Source organism: Rousettus aegyptiacus, unplaced genomic scaffold (assembly GCF_014176215.1).
Source record: "Rousettus aegyptiacus isolate mRouAeg1 unplaced genomic scaffold, mRouAeg1.p scaffold_m13_p_2, whole genome shotgun sequence".
Taxonomy (NCBI): domain Eukaryota; kingdom Metazoa; phylum Chordata; class Mammalia; order Chiroptera; family Pteropodidae; genus Rousettus; species Rousettus aegyptiacus.
In genome coordinates, this window is record NW_023416295.1 from 95,993,459 (window position 1) to 96,019,995 (window position 26,537).

At 41.9% G+C, this 26,537-nt stretch overlaps 2 protein-coding genes and 1 pseudogene across 5 annotated transcripts in view; 1 reads left to right on the plus strand and 2 right to left on the minus strand.

The window, feature by feature from the left end:
• LOC107509830 (maestro heat-like repeat-containing protein family member 7) overlaps positions 1 to 7,598 on the minus strand; it is a 50,068-nt gene extending 42,470 nt beyond the window's left edge. Inside the window, exons 1-3 of one of the 2 annotated variants that reach the window (XM_016142675.2) lie at positions 5,726 to 7,598; positions 4,495 to 4,602; positions 1,488 to 1,604 (exon numbers count right to left, since the gene is read on the minus strand). In XM_016142675.2, the coding sequence (XP_015998161.2) occupies positions 1,488 to 1,604; positions 4,495 to 4,602; positions 5,726 to 5,728 (228 nt within the window). In that variant the 5' untranslated portion in view covers positions 5,729 to 7,598. Of the gene's footprint in view, positions 1 to 1,487; positions 1,605 to 4,494; positions 5,599 to 5,725 lie in introns of those variants that run through there. The other variant, XM_036237845.1, reaches the window with a different exon arrangement.
• Positions 7,599 to 8,913: 1,315 nt separating this feature from the next.
• LOC107509851 overlaps positions 8,914 to 26,537 on the minus strand; it is a 47,414-nt gene continuing 29,790 nt past the window's right edge. For 2 of the 3 annotated variants that reach the window (XM_036237848.1, XM_036237849.1), the window contains exons 3-12: positions 23,869 to 24,026; positions 22,071 to 22,183; positions 21,607 to 21,729; positions 20,837 to 20,999; positions 19,684 to 19,776; positions 19,078 to 19,232; positions 18,571 to 18,711; positions 12,297 to 12,395; positions 11,669 to 11,747; positions 8,914 to 11,127 (exon numbers count right to left, since the gene is read on the minus strand). In XM_036237848.1, coding sequence (XP_036093741.1) covers positions 10,919 to 11,127; positions 11,669 to 11,747; positions 12,297 to 12,395; positions 18,571 to 18,711; positions 19,078 to 19,232; positions 19,684 to 19,776; positions 20,837 to 20,999; positions 21,607 to 21,729; positions 22,071 to 22,169 — 1,161 coding nt within the window. In that variant the 5' untranslated portion in view covers positions 22,170 to 22,183; positions 23,869 to 24,026 and the 3' untranslated portion in view covers positions 8,914 to 10,918. Of the gene's footprint in view, positions 11,748 to 12,296; positions 12,396 to 18,570; positions 18,712 to 19,077; positions 19,233 to 19,683; positions 19,777 to 20,836; positions 21,000 to 21,606; positions 21,730 to 22,070; positions 22,184 to 23,868; positions 24,027 to 26,537 lie in introns of all 3 variants that reach the window. The other variant, XR_004955955.1, reaches the window with a different exon arrangement.
• LOC118614752 lies at positions 13,687 to 13,805 on the plus strand (annotated as a pseudogene).

Consider the following 26,537-nt stretch of genomic DNA (forward strand, 5'->3'; position numbering starts at 1 on the left):
ATCCCAGACACTTTATCAACAGGACTGGAGAGCTGACCAGAGAGGGGACAGAAGAGAGGAAAGACTCAGAGACAATGTCAGTATTTCCAGTTCCGAAGAACAGGAAATAAATAGCAGTAACTCTAACCAAAATGGGCAATTGGAAAAGGGGGCCTGTCTAGGTCAGAGAGGGAAGAAGGAGCGCCTTTCTGGATTTGTTGTATGGGAGGCAGAACGACTAAGAGGAAATGGTGTTGGTGCCAGTGGGTCTGGAAGTTGGGGCTAGAAGTGTGGGTCTGGGAATCAACAACCCAGGGAGAGCCAAACCCGTGGAGGCTTGGGGATTCTGTGGCTCCTGCCAAGAACAGTCTTCAACTTCAGTTCCTCTGCCTCGTAGCAGGCCCTTGTGACTTCAGTGTCAGCCAAGCCTCTTCCTAGAGCTTTCTCAACAAGGATAACTGAGCACAGAGCTAAAGAAACGTCCAAATCAGACATGCAGGTGCCAGCTGTTCGTGAACCACGTCATTTGCGCAGGACGGGCCGCCATTAAGACTTAATAGCCAGAGAAGGCAGACTGGACAGGACCTGGGAATAGTGACAGGCTCCAGGACACAGATCCTTAAGAAAGGATAAAGTATTGGTGGAACTGTAGATTTCTGGACTCCAACTAGATGAAGGGAAATTTTTACCTAGTTAGAAAGCAGAGACTAATGGAGTATCAGAACGGGGCTCTATTCTGTCCCTTTTCTTATGCCCTCTCTGAGCCATGGCTTCCACTCATCATGATCACTGTCATCATCATCAGCAAAGCCAACATCATCAGATTACTGACATTTAGTTCGTGTCAGCCTTATACATGTTATTTCATTGATCTTTACCCTAAAGTTTTGAGATATAAACATTATCATCCTCTTTTCATAAACAGGGAAAATACAATGTTTCCCAAATCTAGACATCCAGCCCAGATCCGAGTTCCAGATCTACATGGCTACTAGACTTCTCCATCTGGCTACACCTGAGCACTCCAACCCCTCATAGTCAAAAACTGAATGCATCGTCTTCCTCCCTCTTTTGTCCTGGGTTTCTGGTCTCAGTGAAGAATACCATTCTCCTCCCTCTGAGATGCCAGAAACCCAGGAACCATCCTGGACATCCTCCTCCCTTTTATATTTATCTTCTATATCCAATCTCTCCCCAAATGCTGGCAGAAGGGTCACCTTTACTTCCTCGTCAAAGAACTCTGCATTCCAGTCCCACCAGACCACCAATTATTCTCTAGACATGCCCCCAAAGTTCTTGCTCTCTAATCTTGACTTGGAATATTATGTCAATTCAAATGTCTTCCTCTCTCATTCTCCTAAACTCACCCCAACAAGCCCAAGTAGGTGGCAAAGCTGGAATTCCACCCAGGTGGCCTGGCTTGCCAGGTCCGAGCCTTGAGCCACCTTGCCATCCTGCCTATTAAACTAAAAATGTGCCCCCCGCTTTGCCAGTGCCCTCTACCTCACCTCCCTCTCCTGAAGCTCCTTATGGGCAGTTTGCAAGATGGAGGAGAGCATCGTCTTCACCAAACTTATTTTCCTTGAAGTCCTCAGAGTGAAGCCAAAGAATTTATATAGGAAAGCCTAGGAGAGTCAGAAGTGAGGGGGTCATGCATAGCTTGGAATGAGGTTAGGGCAGCCCTGGGGAACACGCATTTCCAAGACTAGCTTTGTAACTATCAGCCACCACCCTCGCCCACCGCCCTCCCCTCCACCGTGGCCCTCTTGCTCTCTGGGGCCATCTGGATGAGGTAGTAATCCTACTGAGCAGGAGCTCAAGTTAGAGGGAAGAGAAAGCTGAATTTCTAATTTTTTGGCCTCTTAGGGATCATCTGTTAGGAACCTTCCCTGATCCACATACTTCCCTACTTCTAGCTAGGAAATAAAAACAGTTCCTTAAATTTGCATTATTTTAAAATGAAAATTACATAATTGAAAAACTTTATGTAATCTTTCTCTCTCCCTCCACTGAATTTCAGTGGCCTTTATCCTTGTGCACTGCACATTGTCCTGTCTACTTTCTAATACCAGCATGTGTGGACTCACCCGCTCCCCTATCTCAGGTTCTCCGCATGGTCCTATTTTCTCTGTCTAGAAACCTCTTCCCGGGGCTCTTTAAAACCTCTCACTGTTGTCTTTCAGATCTCAGCCCAGTGAGCATTCCCTAACCTCCTAAGCCATCTCTCCAGCTCAATGTACTGTTTTTTTTCCTTCCGAGTTTCGTTGCAATCACTCATTCTCTTATTTATGGATTTGTTTGATTAGTTCCTAACTTGCCTCAGCCCCACATCTCCAGTGAGAACAAAGCCGAGGAGCAGTGTCTGTCCCATTCATTGCTCTGTCCCCAGTGCTGACACAGTGCTTGACGCAGTATGCAAACAGGACATACCAGTGAATGTCTCACCAGGTTTTAACTCTCCCCTAACACTTCTCTATGGGCACCTTTTTCCCCCTCTAGCAGATGCTCTTGGTGCCTTTTCCAAACCTGAGGGTTCCTTCCCTTCAACTGACTACAGGTACTTTTGTGAATAGCTATCTCCTGCAGCCTTCTGGGGAGAATTACCCTTGGGTGACTGGGGCCTCCTTGCCTGGGGTACCTGGGAGCTATATTCTTCTCTCTCCCCTCCCTGTCCTGTACCAAACTTGGAAACTTGGAGTCAGTGATAGACAGGCCAGCAGGGTGGTAGGTACCAAAGCTTCCCTCACTTATCTCCAGGCAGGATAGGCTCTGAGGTGCAGTTTCCATCCAGAGCTCTCATGGGATCAAGCCACATCCTTGTTTAATCTCTTCTCCCCACTATCCTGTATCCTTTACTCTGTCATAGCTTCTCCTGAGAGCACTTCCGTGCTAAGTCACTTAACAAGAACCCTCACCTCAGGCTCTGCACAAATGAAACCGGACCTAAGGCACCTACTTCTGTTTAGCAAACGACGACTCATGTTTCCAGATATATTCACTCCTCTGCAGGATGATTCATCTTCCCAGTTTGCCCTGGACCGAGGTGGTTCCCAGGATGCTGAACTTTCATGCTAAAATTGGGACAGTCTTGACAAACCTAGGCAATGGATTGCCTCTGAGAAAGCATCTCTGTCCAGCCCCCACAGGACTCCTCTGTGCTCCCAGGCACACAGTGCATATCTCCATGCTGACACTTACAACACTTATAATGATTGCCCATTTTTTGGTCTATTCATTCGAGCAGACAATGGTTTCCTGAAGGCAGAGTCTGTGTCTTTCATATGAGTACCCTGCATCTAGTCCAGGGCCTGTTATGCTATAGGCATTTAGTACATATTTTTAAATAAATGAATTAATAAGATCAGAATTCCTATTGCTTCTTTATATCCCAGATCTACCATCTACAAAGCTGTGCATATAGTAGTTGCTCCATAGATATTTGTTAATAATAGAGCAAATAGTCTTGGAAATAAGGCCTCTTTTCTGGAAACCCCCTACAATAGGTTCCCCAACCCCCAGACTGTGGACCAGTACCAGTCCTTGGCCTGTTAGGAACCAGGCCACACAGCAGGAGGGGAGCAGTGGGCAAGCCAGCAAAGCTTCATCTGCATTTGCGGCTGCTCCCCAGCACCAGAATCACCACCTCAGCTCCACCCCCAGATCATCAGGCATTAGATCCTCATAGGAGCACTGGTCCCGGGTGCCAAAAAGGTTGGGGACCACTGCCCTAGAGCCCAAATAAAGTGTTGCTCACTGACAAGAAAACAAGATTAGAAATCAAGAAACCTGAATTCGGGTGTCAATTTTACCAATAATTTGCTTGAGACGCTAAATCCTTCTGAATAGTTTCTTCATCTACAAGTTAGGGATAATGACAGCTATCAGGTTCACTGGTATCCTTGTTTAATTCTCGTCCACTCTCCCGTGATGTAGAAGTTACATTTTGCTGCTTCTCAAGTGAGGCAACTGAAATCTCAAGGATGCTAGGACACTTGACCCCGATTACACCAGGGGTGCATGGAAAAACCAGGGCTGGACACTAGGCCTTTGCCACCACAGATCTTGTGCTCCATGAGGTGAGGAGCCCATCTTCCTTCCTTAGCTCTGTATCCCCAACACCAAGCACAGTCCCTAGTCTATGGTATGCCTGCAAATATTACTTGAATTCACTTGCATAAATCTGACTCTAAATTCAATAATCTTCCACTACACTCAAGTCCCAGCTCCATCCTGTTACAGAATAGCTGGGAGGTTCTAGTAAGACAGCAGATGGCAAAGGTCTTGATAAAGCCTAAAACACTAAGAAAATTAAGACACTTGGATATTTTTGCTGTTTCTGTGTGACCACCAGCTCCTTGTCCTCTCCACCCCTTGATTCCCAGGACACAGGAACACTAGTTTCTCTTCCCCGAGTCCTATACCTCATGCGCATTTCTATAGTCCCTCCCACAAGGATCCTCGGAATCTACCCTCCACCCCAATGTTCCCCTGCAACCACCACACACCCAGACGCACCTTCTCCTTATCATCATCACTGAAATAACTTATCTTCTCCAAGACAACTCTGACAAGGTGCTCCAGCCAGTTGTCATCATCGATGGCCACTAATGACTGACTTGAAAACTGAGGAAGAGGAAGGGATAAGAGGACCATGAAGGACAGTGGCTTGGATTTTCTGCCCCACGGAACTGGGGTCAGGAGGAAGCAAGAGATAGGGAACATGATCTGTTCATATGGAAAAAAAGCTCAAGAAATACATGGAAGGCATTAGTCGGTACTGAACAATGATGATACTGTGACAATAATGGTAATGCCAGCTACATGTGTGAAGCTCTTTCCATTTTAAAAGGCCCTTCCCTATTATCATCATATTTAATTCTGCAAGACAGGAGTTACTTTTGCTTTACAGATGAAGAAGCTGAGGCCTACAAAGGCTGAATAGATTGCCTAAGGACAAACAACTAGGGTCCTTTCCCTTACTCCCCCTTGATGTAGGGCTTTGAAAAGGTGGAAGGTGAGTCAAGGCTTAGGATATAGTCAGAGACTCTGATGCAGGGACCAGGTGGCAAGGGAACCACAGAAAGAGGTTCTCTTGAGCAGGGAGGTCCTTGATCATGGCCTCAGTCTCTGAGCGGGTCAGGGCTCTCTTCCCTCAGAGTCTTGAAGAGAGAAAATACAGCAAGCATGGAAGGGGGTAGCTTTTGGGGAGTGCTTACCTGGAGCAGCCTGCCCTCCCACTCATTCTGATTCAGGTTCTTCTCAGTGTGATCTAGGAAAGGAGACAGCTTGGGGACCCACCCAACCAGAAGGCCCCAGCCAAGGAAAAAGAACCAACATTTGAACACTATGCCAGGCACTGAGCCTATAAGACAACTGTTCGCCCACTTTACAGAGGCTCCAGGAGATGAACAACTTTCCAAAAGTCAAACATACACAGTTGGTCAGTGTCCGAGCAAGGATATAAACTTGGTCTGTCTGTTTCCAAAGCCTACACTCTTTCCTGATCCTCTGCCCATAAGAAGGGGCAGGAGTCATTCTGCGAACTCTGGAGCCACAGAACTCTAGGCTATCTATCTGCTCAGTGTAGAACATCACCCAAATAAGCAGACCTATCCAATGGCTTCTCAGAGGAGCAGAGAAGCTGGTCCCGGTTCTCCTAACCCATCCTGCACCTTTGGACTCCATTCCTCCTGGAATCTGCCCACTGCCCCAGCTCCATTTCTCCCTCTCCCAACCAGCCTCTCACCATCCAGTATCTGCAACATCTGGGGGATTGCCTTCATCCACAGCTGGCCCACATTAGAGTAGATAACAGGATGTCGGGAGGTGATAGGATGCAGAGTATGTAGTAGCCTTAGGGAGCTTGTACCAAACTCTTTTTCTCTGTAGGGCTTCCGAGAAAGCATCTGAGAAACAAGAGAAGCAAGCAGGAGGCAGAGAAAGGATTTGGGGTGGGGGGAAGGAAGATTAGGACAAACCCATAGAGTGGTAGAGGTGAAGCTTACACCTTTCCCATTCTTTTCCACCTGTTGAACTACATGTTCTCCAAGATGCTCTTGAAACATCGCCTTCTCTGTGATGCCTTCCTGACTCTTGCAGACAAAGTCAGCCCATTGCTCTTCTAAGATCATATTGCACCCTGTGGATTCCTCTATTAGTATATTTATTACATTGAATTATGGGTGGTTATTCCCAGGCTTGTCTTCCCCACTAAGACTGTGGACACCTCAAGGGCAGGTCTATCTTTGTCACTCCAAATGTTCATTAATGTCTGGGCAAGTAGAGAAACTGAAAACATACGTGCTGATAAATGAGCTCCAGAAAGGCATATGGACTTCTCCAGGGTCAACAGAAAGCAGATCATAATAAGGCCGCATAGGAGACAGGCTAGGTTTCTCCCATCCCCCGGGCCTTCCCCAACTTCAGGCGCCATCACTATGCTTCCAGTTCCCTTCCCCAAGCTCTTTGGCCTAGATTACCTCTCCCCAGAATCCCGTGATCCTAGGCCCTACCTCCTTATTCCATGTCCATCCAGCATAATGCCTGAAATAGAACAGTACTCAGCTATTTGTGGGATGGATGGATAGATGGATGGATAGATGGATGGAGATGTAGTGTTCATCCCAGCATCACTTACCACAAGATGAATCATGAGTTTCTGTGGGGAGATGAACTGGGCAGCTAAGTTAGAGATAGGATAAAAGAAGAAGACAGAGTCAGTGCAAGCGCTAGGACGCCCAACCTCCAACCCCCGCTGGCAGCCCATCAGTACTTCAGAAGAGGAGAGGAAACATCGTAATGTTTTGACTCAGTCTAAAAATCAAATCATTACATTTTCAGCTTACAAAAAACACACATGCATCAAGTATTGTGCTGAACAGACATCCTCACCCCAACGCTGACTCTCACTGGGATTAGGGGTGACGGATGGGAACGCAGAGTGAGCCTCAGAGTTGGAGCAAGGAAGAGCTAAGGGTCAGGAATGTCTGTGTACTTATTACTTTGTAATGTTTGTGTATCTCAATTACACTGTTTTAAAATGAAGAATAAAGGCAAGAAGGCACTGTGTCTTCCAGAGGAGTGCCCTTTTCATCCCTTGGGCCAAAAGGCCTTAAGCTGCTGCCCCAACCCTTTGATTTACTGTTCCCATCATGGCCCAGGCCTGGGTCCTGCAGCTTCCCTCACACCACTGATCTGCATCTTCTCCCCCACACCCACTACTCCTGTAGTGTCTCCACCAGCCTCCCGCCCTAACAGTCTATGCTTTCACAGAAGGTACCTCTCCGCAGGCTGCCCCACCCTTGTACTTACGCCTGTGGTGAAAGCTGCTGAGGTAAGGAACGTGGCCCAGGAGCCTGGCCCTCACAGCCATTTCCGATGCTATCTTACTCAGGGGCACAAAGACCGAGATGTTGTTGGGCTCACACGCCAAGGTGACCAGTTTGGGCAAGGATACCTGGCAGAGAATGTGGCAAGGGCTTCAATGTCAAGCCCCAAATCAGCCCTAGTCATAAGTTCTCCAACCTCATGATCTTGTATTCCTTTCCTGGAGGGCCATTTGAGGCCTGTATACACAGACTCCCATTCCCCTCATTCATATTCATTCATATTCATTCTCATTCTCTCTCTTCTCTTTTCTTCTCTTCTTCTTCTTCTTCTTCTTCTTATTCTTCTTCGTCTTCGTCTTCGTCTTCGTCGTCTTCGTCGTCTTCGTCGTATTAGTAGTATTAATTAGTATTATTAGTATTATTAGTATTAGTCTATTATTCTTATTATTAGTATTCGTATTCTTATTATTCTTATTCATTGTAGTAGTATTCTTCTTATTATTATATTATTCTATTCTTCTTATTATTCTTCTTATCTATTCTTCTCGTCTTCGTTGTCGTCTTCTTCTTTTTCTTCGTTGTCTTCTTCTTCTTCTTCTTCTTCTTCTTCTTCTTCTTCTTCTTCTTCTTCTTCTTCTTCTCTCTCTCTCTCTCTCTCTCTCTCTCTCTCTCTCTCTCTCTCTCTCTCTCTCTCCACCTCCCACTCAACTCCATATTAGTAAAATATAACCAAGGTCCTGATTAAAATTGCAGTAGTAAGGACTTGATTAGCTAGACAGGCTTCTTGAAATTTGAAATTGTATGACCTGTAATTGCCTTCATTGGGGAACGTTGCAAGGGCAGAGCCATGCTAAATGTCAGGAAACAGAGCTTGCTGAGAGAGCAAATCACATGTCTTTTTCCTCCCACAGCCCTTTACTCAACTCGGATCCACATCAGCTCATACAAACCTCCAAGAATCGTTACAGGTTGCTAAAGAACAGCATAGAATATAATCACTACCCGCTCCCCACCCCCGCCCTTTTACAAAAGGAGAAACTGTAGCCAGGAGAGCAATTGACTCAAGATTTTACAGCTAGAAACTGGCTGAGTGGGACTCAAGCTCAGGCCTTCAGATTCACCACCCAGTGACTCTCCTCTGCTCTACTGAACCACTTCTCAGAGGAGCCCTAGGCAGTTGAGTGGGACTAGGTGGAGGTGGGGAAGGGTGGAAGACATAGCCTAAGGAATTATATGGGGTAGGGTGTAGAACGCAGTCTAGGGGGCCAGGGCAGTGATCTGGGGAGCCAGGGGAAGAGAAAATGGAGAAGCCTCTTTGACCCTAGCTGCTTGTACCATCTTTAGGATTTTGAAACACATTATTCGTATGTCCTCTTCATTCTGGAATAAGAAAAGGAAAGGTATAAATCTGAAACCAATGCTAAGTCCCCCAGTTCGAGGCCTCTCTTGGCTCACTGCTCAGGTTTTAGAGGCCAAAGCCCTTCCCATATGCCAGCCATACCCTATTCTTCCTTCCCTTCGGTTCCCAACCGTGCCCTCCTCTTGCTCCCTCCCCTGAAGACTGCCCCCCATTGGTCCCCCTTCTGCTTGGTCCCTGCTCACTGAGGAGTCGGACTGACTGAGCTTGACGATGTAGTTGATGATGATGTCCCCCAGGGGCAGGGCAAAGTAGTTATGTTGGCCCAGCATCTCAATGAAGTTCAGGAGGGGCTTCCGCACCTGTGGGTTCACAGACCATCATATGTATAGACAGGAAGGCATGTTCCAGGTGGTGACACAGAGGGCCAGAACAGGTGAGGGGCTCGGATCTCCTGACTCCACGCCCAGTGTGACTCTTCAGTGGGCTCTGGATGATAACAGACTACTAGCTGCGGAAACTGACCAAGTCTGTAAAACACCCTGAAGTTCTAAACCACTTTGGCTCTCACCATCCTCCTGGAGAACTGTAAGCACTTGCCTTGCCCCCACCTTATTTCCCCTAGGGATATGAAAATTGGCAGGAGTGTTGGGTAGAGCAAGAATCTGAGTCCAGGAAAGGTCTCATGTTCTTACCTTCCTAGAGAAAGTCAGGAACAAATCCCACAAGTCCTAAAGGCCCAGCCCTCAAGATCCCGGGCTACCCATTAACCCGAAGATTTAGGACTTTGTTTTTTTAGGGATGATGCAGTTATTATTGCCCATTTGGCACCCCAAATCACTGCTCTCCTGTCCTGCATGATCCAGAGCTGGAAGCAGTCTCTGCTGTCTCCAACCCTGGCTGCAGAGCTTGTTAAAAATATGGCTTCTCAGATCTCATGCCAGATGGGATGTTTGAGGGCTTCCTTCCCCCAGCACACCAGAATTCTCAGGAGGCAGAATTAGTATCTTTTAGAGTTCCATATCCCCACTGGGCACATCACAATGCTACCCACAGAAAAGGTTCAGAAAATAGGAAAGAACCATCTGTTCACTTCTCAAACCCTTCTCAGGTTTTGAAAAGCCCAAGTGTAAGCCCTGGGCAGCAGTCTGAGGCCAGAACTGGCTTGGCAAGGGTGCCTCACTTTTCTCCTCATCCGCTTTAATTTTCCCCTCTCCATTTTACAGGACCTCAAGGTCTCAAGAAAGCAATCGCCTGCCCTCCCAGCCCGAACATTCTGCCTTTCTGCTCACTGGCTCGAAGTCCTCCTGAATCATGTTGATGACTGAATGCATCACCTTGCTCTGCAGTTTTTCTGTCTGAGGCACTACAGAAAAGACAAACATGCAGCAGGGGGTCAGTTTCCTCCCTCCTTCTCTGTTGTTTTGGGGGGCATAAGAAGCCAGACTGATGGGAAGAATTCTAAGTGCAGTCCTGGTCTTCAAAGTCCAGGTGAAATCCCAGAGGTTATTTCCACCATCCCTACGCTTCAAACTAGTCTGAAGAATGACCTAAAACAGTAATTTCATCGAGCTGGCACCTGAGCCTCCGCCCTCGTCAGTCTTCCATGACTGCCCACACAAATTCCCGGCCAGCTGAGCTGCTGTTCTCGCCCTCTGCACATCTCAACCTTTGGAATTATGACCGCTGCTCTTCTTCGTGTGAATTCCCTCTCCTCAGTCAGACCCTTCCTCCCTGCTCTCAGTACATGTCCTACACAAAGCCTCTCCTATCCCTCTCGGCCATGCCTTCTCTGCATTCCTGTTTGCACATTGCCATGCTCACATTTAAACAACTCATCACATATTATCTTGCATCGTTTCACTATGTAAACAGCCTCCTCTTCCCTACTTGATAGTGAGTTCCTTGAGACCAGAGACCATGTCTTATTTATGCGTGCATTTTTTGTGCCATGCACTGTGCCAGGCACATAGTGAAGGTTTGACAAACAGTTGACTGGAGTGGAAGCCTATGCTCCAAAATAATAATCATACACCAGACCACAATAAAACTGACTGCACAGTGGGTACTGGTCTAAGGCCCTCACATATGTTTTCTCATTTAATTCGCACTAAAAACGCCTAAAGGTAGGTATTAATGTTACCTGTTTTTCAGATGAGGAAATAGAGGCACGGAGTAAAAATAATCTGCCCCAGTTTGCACAGTTAATAAGTGTCGAAGTCAAAATTTGAATCCATTGAGTTTACATTGAGTTTTAAACTATGCTTTTAATTACTATATGCGACTGTCTACCAGAGAAAGGCGATCTCATGGGAAAGAAGGTCCCCAGGACCAGGCTCAGTTCCCACTCACCTTCCTGGAACACATCCACGAACACTTGAAGGGCGGATACTGTCTTGGCTGGATCCTTGGACTCCATGGTTTTTTGTAATAAGAATACCACCTGATCACTGTATAACTTGGCTATCAGAAGGGCATGAATACAAGAGAGTCAAGGGTAAGGTTAAGTGGCAGGTGGTACGCAAGAGTCAGTCATGCTCACAGTAAACCACTGATTCCATAGGCTGGATAAATTTAGGGTCCATTAGGTTGGAGAAAAAGAGAATCAGTGTTTGTCCAGCATTTACCATGTGCCAAGCATGGAGCCAGATGCTTTACTTAAGCGAGGCCTCTCCCTCCCCTGCCCCACCATGTGCCCTTCTGTACCTCTCTCATGATCACCAGTGCCATAATCACGGTACCACCTTTCTAAGTTTGGGATGAAAGGAGAAAGGGAAGCCAGCCCCAGGTGAAGGGAGTGGGAACAAAAAAGGTAGGGGTGTAGCAATGTCTATGCCCTTCGAGATTCATTAAATTTCAGACAAAGTTTACATAAATTTCTTTGCATCTTGTCTAGAGAACGGAAGCCCCTCGTGAGAACCTAGGCCCCCACCCCAGTCCTGAGAGAGACAAGGTCTTGAGAACCCACCCACACACATACCTGCGGCTAGGGAAATTAACTTACTCAGTATACAGAAAGCCCTCTGGGCAAGGCTGTGGTTCAGTACAGAGTGAGAATCTGAGTTGTTGACTTTTTCATTCAGCTGTGGGGAGACCAAGGTCATCAGTCCCTGGGCATGGATAGGGAAACTGAGGCAGGCAGACATGAAAAGTGTAGCACTTGACCATAAGGAGAACATGAAAATAGAACTCAGGAACCCAAATCCACAATCCCAAAGGAAAGAGGACAGTGGCCAACAAATTAAATATATAAAAGGTAACACCTTTTTGCAAAATGTTCAATTGTCCCCTGCGTACTCTAGGCTGCAGCACAGAAGGCCTGATATTTTCCACAGGCATGATGGAGTGGTTTGAATCTTCTTCCCTTTAACCAGTTTAGGGGGACAACAAAGGTTTCCACCCCAAGAAACATACAGAATGTGTCCAATTTACCTCATGGAGACTATCCCACTCTGTGACCAGAATCCAGGCATTAGCCTGTTCCAGGAAAGCCTGGGGTACGTAGCATTAAGGTCACCATAAAAAAAAAAGTCTGGGTCATGTGGAGGTTGTGACCTGGGCTGGGGTATCCATCACCTCCAAAGAAGACAAGAAGGGCAAGTCCAGGATACTTCTAGCCCCACAGCACTCACCTGGTTGAATAGCATGTCTGTAATATTTTCCAGCTGGTATTCCAAGTTTATTCCTCCGCAGCCACTAAGAGCCAGAGCATCCACAAGTTGGAAAATACACTGCGTGTGTAAGGACAGTCAGCACCAGTCAGCCCAGCCCTTGCCACAACCTCAAGGAAAAAACCTCTTTTCTCATGTCTAAACTACTTCGGTTCAGCATCTGGTTTTTCCATAGCCAAATACAGCCATGATCTGCTCTTCCACCTCATCGAGGAAGCTACTTTTATTTTCAAATAGTCTCATTATTCCATGGAAACTTTTAGGGCAATTCAGCATTGCAGGTGTTGGCTGACTTCAAAGAAGCAGGATAAATAAATCGCAGCCAACACAAGAACTAGTTCTATTGTTCTCTTTCAAAATTCAGAAAACCAAGTTTAAAAGCCTAAATATCTACTCTCTACCTAGTGGATGTTATTGTTTTGTGGGCTGTTCTTATCCTTTGTATGAGAGCTCTACAAATAGCCTTAGTTTCCACATGTGTAAACATTCCACTTGATTTTTTTGAAAAAGCTTTGAGTCTAATTGACATATAATAAATGGTATACATTTAAAGTATAAAATTTAATAAGTTTCGATAAATGTACGTACCTATCTCCACAATTAAGATAATAAACATATCTACTACCTCCAAAAGTTTCCTCTTGTCTCTTTGTAATCTTTCCTTGAGTTCCCTCCCAACACCTTTCCTTTTCCCGGGCAACCACTGATCTGCTTTCTGTCACTATAGATCTGTCACTTACTTTTTAAGAAACTGCCAAACTGTTTTCCAAAATGATGATTGTCCCAATTAACATTCTAACAGATGAGTAGTGGCATCTCACTGTGATTTTTCAATTCCTTATGTCTAAATGATGTTGAGCACTTTTTCCTGTGCTATTTTGCCATCCCCATATCATCTCCGATGAAGCATCTATTCAAATTTTTTGCAAGTTTTTAAAATTTTTAAATTGAGTTTTGAGTGTTCTTTATACATTTTGGATACATGTATATGATTTGCAAATATTTTTTTCCATTCTGAGACTTGTCTTTTCATTCTCTTAACAGCTTTCAAAAAACAGAAATTATTCACGTTGATGAAGTTTAATTTATTTATCCAGATTTCTTTTCTGGTAGTATAATTAAATATATCTTTGCCTAAGCCAAGTTCATGTAAATCTCCAAAATTTTCATATAGAACTTTGATAGTTTTAGGGTTTACATTTAAGTATGACCCCCCCTTAATTTTCATACATGGTATAAGGTATGAAATCCATCTGTTTTGCATATGAATATCCAAAAGTCCCAGCACCATATGTTGAAGAGAATATCCTTTCTCCAACAATTGTTTTTACACCTTTGTCAAAAATCAATTGACTACGGCCATGCCACCCTGAACATGCCTGATCTCATCTGATCTTGGAGGCTAAGCAGGATCAGGCCTGGTTAGTACTCAGATGGGAGACCACCTAGGAAGACCAGGTGCTGTAGGTGGGGAAAAAAAATCAATTGACCATATATGTATAAGTATTTTTGGATTCTCTTCTATTAAATTCCATTGATCTATTTCTCTCTTTTGATGCCACCGTCTTCATTGTTATAGTTTTATAAGTCATTCTTCTTTTTCTAAACTGCTTTGGCTATACTGGGCCTTTTGCATTTCCATATGAATTTTTGAATCAGCTTGTCAATTCAATTTTTAAAAAGCCTCCTGTGATTTTTATTAGGATTGCATTGAATCTATAAATCAATTCAGGAAGAACTGATATTTTAGCAATATCAAATTTTCTGATTCATGAGTACAGTATATATTTCCATTTTTTAAGGTCTTCTTTAATTTCTTTCAGTAATGATTAGTAGTTTCCAGTGTATGGATCTTACATACCTTTTTCTGATTTATTCCTATTTCATATTTGTTTATAGATGATCATGTCGCCTGCGAATAAAGACAATTGTACTTCCTTTCCAATCTGTATGCCAATTAAGTCAAGTGTTTGACAGTTTAAATCTTCTACGTACTTACTGATCATCTATCAATTATTGAAAGAGGGATGTTGAAATCTCTGATTTTGATTATGGATTTGTCTATTTTTCCTTGCAGTTCTATTCGTTTTTTTCTTTATCTATTTGGAAGCTCTGTTATTCAGTACATAAACATTTAGAATTGTTATGTGGTTTTCATGAACTGACTCCTTTATCATTATGAAGTGATATTCTTTATATCTGGTGATATTCTTTGCTCTGAAATCTACTTTGTCTGATATAAATATAGCCTATACAGCCTTTTTGTTGATAAGTGATAACATGATGTGTCTGTTTTTATCTTTTTACTTTTCACTTATTTGTATCTTTATCTTTGAAGTGCACTTCCTGTAGGGAGTATATAGGTGGATCTTGTTTTTATAGCCATCTAACAAGCTCTGCCCTTTAATTTGGGTATTTAGGCCATTTACATCTAATGTGATTATTTATACAGTTAGGCTTAAATTTATCACCTTGCTGTTTGTTATCTATTAGTCCCAATTCTTTGTTCCCGTTTCTCTTTCTGCTTTCTTTTGACTTAATTGAATATTTTTATAATTCCATTTTATGCCCTTTGTTGGCTTATTAGCTATAACTCTTTGTTATTAGCTATAACTCTTTGTTATTAGCTATAACTCTTTGCTATTGGGTTTATAGCACATATCTTTAACGTATTCCAGTCAACCTTCGAGTGATATTACACTACTTTATGACTAGTAAGTATAAGTATACTTATACTGTACTTTCTGTATGCAACAATTATTTATACGTTATAAACTCCACACTACATTGTTATAAGTTTTGTTTAGTTGGTTATCTTTCAAAAAGATTTTTAAATAAGAAAAAATATATATTTACTCACACAGTTACCATTTCCAGTTCTATTCATCTCTTTATATAAATTCATATTTCCCTCTGGTATCACTTTCCTTCTGCTTGAAGGAATTCCTTTAACATTTCTTATAGTGTCCTTTACTGGTGACGAATTCATGAAGTTTTTGCCTGTGTTAAATATTTTTGTTTCCCATTCACTTTTGAAAGATATTTCCACTGGTATAGAATTTTAGGAGATAGTGTTTCTCTTTCAGTTCTTTGAAGGTGTTATTGCACTATCTTCTCACTTGCATTGTTTCCTTTGAGAAATCTGTTGTTATCATTATCTTTATTCCTCCATGTGACAATATGTTTTAGTTGTTGGTTTGTTTCTATTTTTGTTTTTACTGGCTGCACTTACGATTTTCTCTTTTCCACTGGTTTTTAGAAATTTGGTTATGATATGCCTTGGTATAGTTTTTTAAATATCTCTTGTGCTTGGGGTTCATTGAGTGTCTTGGATCTGTGGGCTTATACTTTTATTCAGACTTGGAAATTTTTCAACCATTATTTCCTCAAATATATTTTCTGTTTCTCCCCTTTATGAGGGGACTTGAACTGCACATAAATTAGGCTGCTGAAGGTTGTCCCTTGCCTCATTGTCCCTCCTTCTTCAATTTTTTTTTTAATCTTTTTTTTCTGTTTCACTTTATGTAGTTTCTATTGCTATGTCTTCCAGTTAATCAATTTTTTCTTTCGGAATGTCTAAATCCCATCCAGTGTTTTTGCCTTACAGATATTCTAGTTTTTAGCTCTAGAAGTGCAATTTGGGCCTTTTTAAACATATCTTACCTTGTTTCTATGTAACATACTTAATCTTCCCTCTGGTTTTTAAGCCAGTTATAATATGTTCGAATTTTCTTGTACGCTACTTCTAATATCTGTGTGAATTCTGGGTCTATTTTGATTGATTTTTCTCCTTATTATGGGTCATATTTTCCTGCTTCTTTGCATGCCTGGTAATTTTTTATTTAATGTCACTCATTGCAAACTTAGCTTATTGGGTGCCGGATATTTTCGTATTCCTGTAAATATTCTTGAGTTTTTCTTAGGACACAGTTAAGTTACTTGAAAATAATTTGATCCTTTTTGGGTCTTGCTTTTAAGATTTCTTAAATAGGACCGGAAGAGCGTTCAGCCTACTGTTCACTTCTCTCCCCCTCCCCTCAGTACTCTCCCTAATGCCCTGTGAATTATGAGGTTTTAGGTTGGTTTGTGGGAACAAGTATTATTCTTGGTCCTGCATGATATCTGGCTATAGTTCTTTCAAATCTTGGTTCTTTTCCCCACCTGGAACCATTTCTTCACATGCATGGGCTGTTTAATATTCTTCCCTGTAAACTCTAGCTCCTTTGGTGTCACTGGACTCTCATCACCATTTTCTCAACTCAGGAAGTCCATCAGACTCTTACTGCATTTTCTTCCCCTCTGCCACTACCTGGAAACTCTCTTAAGGAAGTAAACTGGAGCAATCACAGAGCCTACCATATATCCTTCCTGTCTCTCAGGAATCACTGTCCTCTGTTGTCTGATGTCCAATTTCTTGAGAACCATTATTTCATATATTTTTTTCTAGTTTTTTATTGTTTCAGGCAAGATGGTAAATCTGGCCTCAGTTACTTCGTCTTTGCCAGAAGCAGAACTCCCTCCACTGGATTTTGACTATTTAACATTTCCTTGCCTTTGGTTTGCCTGATAGACTGCCGGACTGGACCAGCCTTGCTAAGTAGAGCTGGTTAGTGCTAGTTGATGTCCAAACAAAATTATACCAAATACTAACAAATATTCCTAGTCTTAATCATCATCCCCCGGAGTGGGAGAGAAGGAGAGAGAAGGAGGAAGTAGCCAAAACATTTCCACTGTCAGCTGAGACATAGCGTAGAATCTCTACCTGACCAATCTGCATACTAGCAGTTAGGTTACAGATTTCATCCTTCCAACTGACTAATTAACTACCCAGAGCAAGTCTCTGTTCCAGGCAACATGCAGACATGTGACAGGAAGGACTGTGGCTGGTCCACTAATGGGGAAAACTCAGAGTACACACATGAGAAAGGAAAGGTCAACTTTTCACACACCAAGGAAAGTACATTTCAACTCTTCATATGCAATGGTAGACAACAAACTGTGTTCCCTGAAAATTTGATGTTAATGGGTGCTGCACTCAAAAATAAATTTTCCTCTTCGAAATGCATATTAATTACAAATGTATATTAACATGGTGAGCAACCAAGAAAAATGTGTCTCTCAGATACCCACTCTGAGGGGCATAACTGACAAACATCTCCAGCTTCCATGCTCTAAAATCAATCACTGTGTTAAAACTGAGGCCAGACTCTCAGAGGTTTCTCCCACTCAATGAATGAGCATGGCTGATCCACTAAAGCAGGCCTATTCATGCAAGACAAGAGACTTTCCTGATGGGTGATTTCGGCTCAATTACTCCCTGTTGGCATTACTGAAACTTTCTTAGAACTACACTATAACATAAGACTTTCCTGTCTTCTTCCCTTCTTTCCTTCCCCGCCCCCACTTCTTCTTTATCAAGGCTCCGATCTGCATCTCAGTCTGATGGCTCTCCTAGCCTCCTCCGGCTAGCTTCCCTGTTTTCTCTCACAGGTGTTCCTCCAATAAAGCTCTTGTACCTCTAATCCCATGTTGGTGTCTGCTTCTTGGAAGACTAGACTAAGCCACATATTGAAGACTCTGAGAATTCCTACAGTTAGGAAATTTGTTTAATTTTAACTCATCATTTCCCACTCATTTTACTCAATAATACATGTTGTTGTTTTTTATAGAATACCCATTAAAAGCTGTAGGAAACTTGTTTCGAGAAATGCCTTGAATTGGAAGGAAGACTAAAACAACAATCAGAAAATTTGGGTTCTGGTTCTTGGTCTTCTGTTCATAAAAATATCTAACATTGGTATAACATTTTTTTCATTGGTAGAATTCTGATATGGCCACAAAATTCCAGGCCCCTGCTGTGCACACACCCTCTCCCTGTTTTTCAATTAAGCACTAATCTAAGTGTTGATGTGAAGGGATTTTGCAGACGTAATTAAGGTTCCATACCAGTTGTCCTCAAAATAGGGAGATTACCCAGGTGGACTGGATCTAATCTCATGAGCCCTTTAAATCTGGACCTAGAGGTCAGAGACAGGGAAGTCATGAGATATTTAAAGCATGAGGTGGATTCAACAAATAGGCATTGCTGAGTTCCAATAAAACCTTAGTTACAAAAATAAGCATCAGGCTGCATTTGGCCTATGGGCCATGCTTTGCCAACTCCAGGATTAACTACTCCATAAATATGGAATGCATGAACTATTTAAATTTTCTTCTCATCCCCACCCCCAATCACCTGGGAAATGTAGAAAGGTGTCACTTTTGTGGATATCACACTCATTAACCATCTTGTTAACCAGTTCACTTGGTTCTTGAGTTTGAATGGTGGTATCAGGTAGAAGAGGCGGCCAATTACCACCAGAACTTGCTCTGTCACCTGTGCCCAAAGAGACACAACAAACATGCCTCAGAAAAAGGATGAAGGCAGGACAATCTCTCAGGGGCTTTGCCTTCTTCACATTTGTATTCCCAAGGCCTAGCACAGTGCCTGGCAAATGAGAGTAAGCAGTAAATGCAAATTGTATACTTACAAATAAGTGAAGGGACTATTGATTGTTTTCTGATTGTATCCTTTTCTGTAGAATAGGAAGAAAACCCCGAGGACCATCGCCCTGTTCTCCTGGAAGAGCCTGGTGAATCAGGCTTCCACCAGCAGATAGACAGATAGAGCCCAGCCTAACCTTTGGTCCAAGCCTTATTCTTTCAGCCTATCCACCCAATCCTTACTATCTTCCACTCCCACCTTGTCCTTGCTCTTCAGAGACCAACGGTTAAAGAGAACTCGAAGGGTTTGGTAGGCCTTGATGGCCACTGCCTCTTCCCTGATGTCCATCGCTCCCTCATGCTTAGCGGCCGGATCCAGATGCTTCTGGGTACTGACGACCAATCCATAGAGCACTATGAGGGGAACAGGGAGTTGGAGCTGCCATCACCTTTCCCTTCTCACAGAGGAAAACATACACACCTATGGGCATAGTCCTCTCATCCCAAACCCTGAAAGGGTTTCTGCGGTCCTGTGCTGAGAAAGACCAACCCATTCACAACCTCTACAACTATCTTTCTTTTCTGACCACACCTAGTCTACCGAGCAGGGGCATAGAAAGTGAAAAAGAAAGGCTGTCAACATCTACAACATCCTTATCAAACTTGGTCCTCGGCCCAAATCAGGCTAAGAAAGCTCAGATGGAAAAGAACATCTACTCACACCTGGCCTGCTCTCAGCCATCTCCTGCCCTTTCCCTAGCTTCTGAGATCCACATTCAGAGGAACCCAGTCTCTTCTCTTCCTGGCCTTCTTTCCTCCCTCCCTGATTCCAACAAAGCCTTCCCCAGACCCTCCTAACCCTCACCATGACATATTGCCAACATGTCATCCTCCTCTTTGGCCATCCTCAGAATGCGTAGGATATATTCCCATGTGGCGTCAATGTAGCGGGCTATATCTAGGAGAGAGAGTACAAGAAAAGCATCCTTATCCCATGGTGAGTTGTCTCCAAGCCTTAATGTAAGAAACATTATTGATTAGGGTCTTGGAGATCTGGGGTCTGATCCTAGCTCTGCCTCCAAAGAGTCTGGGCAGCCCAGAGCAAGTTACTTAATTTACCAGAGTTTCAGCTTCCTTAACTGTTAAACAGGGCTACACTTCCTGATGTGACCCCTCACAGGACTGCTGGGAAAATTAAGCTCAATAATGGATATTAGCACAGCATGTAAATGTAACATATTGCCACACCCTATACATGCACACTCTCTTTCAAGAACCCTTAAGGAAACAAAGAGATATGCTCTCTGAGGCCTATGTGAGAACATTTGCCCTGATTAGATTGAGAGACACTTCCAGCTCCTTTCACTGTGTCCTCTGAGCTTGCTGTATAGCCCAAACCGCATGCCTCATCATTTTGAACCTAATTCCAGAAGGCCAGCTGACTTCCCCTTACCTCTCTCTGGCTCCAACTCCAAGTGGTAAAGAAAAGCATTTGCCCAGTGACTTTTCTTCACATTTTTTGATTGAGGGAGGGAAATGAAATAAGAGCGCCTGCCGTCACCAGCAGCCACCAGGATGGAGAATGTATGGTGATTCTCTGCCTCATCCTGCTACATTTCAAGCCTCTAAAAAAACTAAAAACTCAGGTTTCCCTAAGCAAAGCACTCCTCCCTTCATCCTTTGCCCCTCCCCAAAGCTGTTAAATGGGGCTTTTCTACTCAACCTGCTCTCTCCATCTTTGTTTATAAGTCTTGTATCTAGCCCCACAGTCTCCCAGCTGTGCCATTCCTGGTCTCCAGAAACTCCCTTATGAGTAAGAGTTCCCATCGGCCCCACAGGGATCCTGGTTTGTCCCCCTCCTCTCTACACACACATGCCCATGACTAAACTAAGTGGAGACATGTCCAATGAGAGGAATCAGGAGGATAAAGCTGTAATCTGGGTTCCATATAGTGCCCCCACCCAATGTTGACCCTGTCCTCTTCTCAGACTAACTCTTCCATCACAAGAAGCCATACCCTGGCAGAGGCTGAGCTTCCCCACTGTAACTAGGAGGCCCCTCGGGGGCAGTTTTCGCACACGCTGTCTGTCCCATAGCTTGGTAATGACCATTCCTGGAAACTGGGACCCCAGAGCCATTAGGACCGCAGTGCACATCTCCTCCAGTTCTCCCTCTGGCTTCTGGAAAGAGAAAGGCCAACTGTTTCAAAGCTAATCCTCAAAATGGGCTTCTGGGAATCAGCTTAGTCAATAAGTGACTCTCCTTTTCCTACCTCATCCTACCACCCCATTCAACATACGCCTTCCCCAAGGTGAAGGGCAACAGCTTCCTAGAGTGTGCAAGAGGACAGGAAGACAAGAAGTCTGCAAAGTTTCTAGCTTGCGTGTTGGGGTAGGAGTGGAGATTGGGGTTTCTAGAGCACAGAGCTTCCCTGCAGCAGCGAGTGAATCAGCATGAAGGTGAATGGATTGTGGAAGCAACTTTGGAAAATCCCTAATAGGTCGGAAGTCTTGAGGCCCAAAGCCTAAATCCTTCCCCTGCTTTCCATCTCACTTCTCCCACCTTACCCCTTCACTTCGTTACTGTATCTTCTATGTCAGAGTTCTTGAGATATGTTCAGGGTACAAGCTACAGGCTCTAGTAAATTGTTTAGAAGACTGAGGTACTCATATCCCAGATATCACTTAGTCTCCAAATGTCATCATCCCCTGGAAAGGAACTCCTGGATTTAGACCTGGGATCCTTTCTTCCTCTACATCCCCCAACCCAGAGGCATGGACTCCTCACCATTTTCCTCAGGTAGCCGACAATGAGATCTGTCACTTTCTGGCACAGTGGAGTCTCCAACTCGTTATTTAGGATTTTGACTTCCAGTAACTTGAGAGTTTGTAAGACATTATCTGCTGACAACTATAGGAGAGAGGGGACTCAAGAAGAGTGGAAATTGAAGGGTGGAGAAAATATAGAGAATAATTATCCATGGTAGAGAAAGAAAGAGGAAGTGTGAATCTAGAGAGAGGATAAAAACTGGACCCCGGGGGGAGGGGGGAGTGGTAGCTGGAGAAGGTATAAGTTGGACTAGCAACATCAGAACCTGACCTGGAGTTGTGACTGAACTGGACCAAGTAGTGCTCTGCTAACTGGAAATTCTTCCCGCCCCTCTGACACAATGGGTATATGTCTAACCAACTACTTTTATGAAGGTGGTTCTACCCTAGCTGGAGTCAAAAAGACGTCTGAGATGTCCTCACCTGACCAGCAACTTGGAGTGCTTCCATAAAGTTCTTAATATTCCTTCCTGAGATATTGTATTCCAAGTCTCTTTTATCAGTCTCCGAGAAACCTGCCATAACTCCGAACACCTCTGTAAGGAATAAAGAGGGTAAGGAGGGAGGAGCTGTTTCTCTCTTGCTTAGGGTGGGTTATTTCCTCAGAGGTGGGTATCGTGGTATGATGAAAACATGCAAAGAATAATGAAAATTCAGAAGACACAGATTTGGCTCCTGACTCAGACAATGCCCCCCACTAACAAGATACTCTTTGGCATTTCACTTAACTCCTAGAGACTTTTCATATGCAGAGCAAGTATAATAAAAATTAATATGAGAATCAAGAGGTGTAATATATGCTATTAGCTATCAACTTTTAAGATCTCAGCCTGCCCTTCGGATCACATCTTTTCCATTGAGATCATAAAATGCCTTCTATGAGTAAAAGTTAAAACAGAATGAAACAAGAATTTATAGATATGAAAAAAGAGCCAACTAGAAAACTTGGGAATTAAAAATATAAGCATTAAAAATTTAAATCTCAACAAATAGGATATAAACAAGACTGAACACAGTTAAAGAGAGATTAGGAAATTGGAAAATAGTTCTGAGGAATTTAATCAGAATGCAATGTGGACAAATAATTTTTAATAAAAGAACATTAACAGACATTTAGGATAGACTGAGAAAAGTTCCAGAAGAATAGAGAGAAGGTAATAAGGATAAGTGAGAATTTCTAGAATTGAAAAAAAGACAAGAATCCTCATATGGAAAGTGCACCCTAAGTATCTACCAGGATAAAGTTTAAATGATGCTTTAGCGAAACCAAAGAATATCAAGAATAAAAACAAAAATTCTAGGTCACTAGAATAAAATACAAATTACCTACAAAGGAATAACAATCAGACTGGCATCTAGTTTCTCAACAGCAACACGAGATGTCAGGATATTATTAAAAAATAACATGTTGCATGTTGTACTTTATATAGCATCTAAAGTAACCACTATGGAAAGTATGAAAGAATGTATAACCACCAAGGTTATAGAACGGAAAGTAAAATGATTTTAAAAGTAACTCGATCCAAGTAGAGGCAAGAGAATAGGGAAATCGAGGACATGAGAACAGGTGGCATATTCAAAAAGTGCTTCTAAAAGAAGGTAGATTTAAGACCAAATGTGTTAGCAATTCAATGCGAACTGATTACATGTTCCAGTTAAAAGAAAAAGATCGTTAGACTGAAGAAAAAATAGGAAACCAACTACATACATTTACAAGAGACATATCTCAAAGAAAAGGACACAAGAAGGTTGAAAGAAAAGGAAGAGCAAAGATATACCATGCAAACACTAATCCAAAAAAAAGCTAGCATAGTTAGATTAGTAGCAGACAAAATAGGTCAACCTCAAGGCAAAAAAAAGAAAAAACAAAAACATTACTAAACAACAACATTTCATATCAATACAAGATTTAATTCACCAGGGAGATATACTAATTCTTTTTTTTTATGTAAAGTTTATACATTTTACTTTATTTTATTTTTTATTTATCAATTGGAGTTGACGTTTCCTGTTATTTTCAGGTGTCTAGGAGAGATACTAATTCTTAAATTATTTGAGACCTAATAACATAACTTCAAAATATCTAAAGCAAAAAAATTGATAGAACAAAAGGCAGATTCACAAGGGAGATCTTAACGCCTCTCTCAGAACTGATAGAACAAAATCAGTAGGGATTTAGCTTTGAAAAACATGATTAGTAAAACTGATATAATGTACTTACATAGAACACTGTCCCCAACAACTGCAGAATATGTATTCTCTTCAAGCACACACAGAATATATAAAAATCACTCATGTGCTGGGCAATAAGGCAAGTCTCAAAAGGTTTCAAATGATTGACTTCATATAGAACATTTTCTCTGTCCACACGTAATTAAGCTAGAAATAAATAATGAAAATACAACTTTTTAAATCTTAAATTTTAAGAAATATATTTCTAAATAATAATGGAACAAAAAAGAAATCTCAATGGAAATTATAAAATATTTTACAGCATTAAATATATATATCAATTTGTAATTAATAGATTGTATAAGTAAAAAGTACAAATCGAAAAGAAAAAAAGCAATCCTCAAAAATTAAAAACAAACTGAAACAAATAAACTTCATTGCATATTGATAGTAAAATCAGAGAGAAAAAATCAGGAGAGGAATTATTTCAGGTGACTTTAAAATACGGTATTTCGTTAGTATAATTTTAACTGTCTATTCCACAGACAACAAGAATAAAATTCAAGGAAATCTTAAGCTGCCTTCAGTAGTTACACTGTTAATAACAAATTGGTATATTATATTGAAAATGTCATATATATAGTGTATATTTTTAGCTTATGGAAAATAAGAGTCATAAGGTTTTTAAAATTCAAAGAAGTAAAATCCAGTATTCTAATTATCGATTTATTGCCTCTCAGCTACAAACCCATCCTTTAATGCTTCATTTTGTAATACTGAAACTCTACACTGAAACAGTCCTTCTTTTTCAATTACAGTTGACATTCAATATTCTCTTATATTAGTTTCAGGTGTACAGCATAGCAGTTAGACATTTATATAATTTATGAAGCAATCCCCCTATAAGTCTAGTACCCACCTGGCAACATAGGTAGCTATTACAATATTACTGACTATATTCCCTATGTTGTACTTCACATCTCCGTGACTATTTTGTAACTAGCAATTTGTACTACTCAATCCCTTCACCTTTTTCACCCAGCCTCCCAACTCCCTTCCCATCTGGCATCCATCAGTTTGTTTTCCATATCTATGAGTCCATTTCTGTTTTGTTTGTTTATGTTGTTCTTTAGATTCCCCATATAAGTGAAATCAAAAGGTATTTGTTTTTCTCCCTCTGACTTATTTTACTTATTATAATACCTCCTAGGTCAATCCATGTTGTCACAAAAGGCAACATTTCATTCTTTACTTTTTTGCCAGTTGACATGATGTTACGCTTTACCAGTAGAGGGAGCTGGAGGGAAACTGAAGGATGTGCTTCTGTTCTTTGTGGGACATGCAGTGGTACTATCCGGCGAGTTTTGTTGCCAGTCTCAGCCCACGGTTCCTTGATAACATCCTTGGGCTGCCAGCTACCCAGCAAAACAAATGCTCATAGGAGCTTTATTTGTAACAGTCAATGTGCTCGCTTCAGCAGCGCATATACTGAAATTGTAACCACCAAAAGCCGAAACAACCAAAATGTCCTTCGATAGGTGAATGGCTAAATAAACCATAGTACAGTCGTCCCCTGCTATCTGCATTTTCCTTTCCCATGGTTTCAATTATCCATAGTCAATGACAGACTGAAAATATTAAATGAAAAATTCCAGAAATAAGCAATTCATAAATTTTAAATTGCATGCCATTCTGAGTAGGATGATGAAGTCCCAAGCCACCCCACTCCGTCCTGCCTGGATTGGGAATCGTCCCTTTGTCCAGTGTATCTACACTGTACACACTCCTGCCTGTTAGTCACTGAGCAATCATCTAGGTTCTCAGATTAACTGTCACAGTATCATAGTGTTTGTGTTCAAGTAACCCTGATTTTACTTAATAATGGTCTCAAAGCACATCAGTAGTGATGCTGGCAATCCGAATATGCCAAAGCAAAGCCATAAAAGTGCTTTCTTTAAGTAAAAAGGTGAATACAGTACAATAAAATATTTTGAGACCACAGTCACATAATTTGTATTATAGCATATTGCTACAATTGTTCTACTTTATTGTTAGTCATGTTTCTATTTCTTACTGTGCCTAACTTATAAATTAAACTTTATCATAGATACGTATGTTTAGAAAAACATAGCATATATAGGATTTAATACTATCTGTAGTTTCAGGTATCCACTGAGGCCTTGGAACATAACCCTTGTTGTTGCACATCTATACCGTGGAATACTACTCAGCAATTTAAAAAGAACAAACTACTGATACATGTAATTAACTGGATAGATCTCAAGGTCCTTATGCTGGTGGAAAAGTCATTCTCAACAGGTCACAACCTATGACAAGAAATTTGAAGCTTTTAGGTAAGTTGACAAATTCCTAGAAAAAAGATAATCTATTAAAATTGACATAAGTAGAAAACACTCATTAGTCCTAATACTGAAAAAGAAATGTAATTCAGAATCAATATCCTTCCTATAAAGAAGCTCTAGGCCTTAACAGCTTTATCAACAAATCCTACTAAACCTTTAAAGAAAAAATAATGCCAATTAAACACAATCTCTTCTAAAAATAGAAAAAGAGGAAGAGGAACATTAGCATAATTGTGACACTAAAACTTTAAAAAGATAATTCAAGAAAGGAAAATTAAGGCCACTCTTGCTCATGACCATAGATATGAAAATCTTTTTTTAAAATAGAAAACTAAATCCATCAACAATATATTAA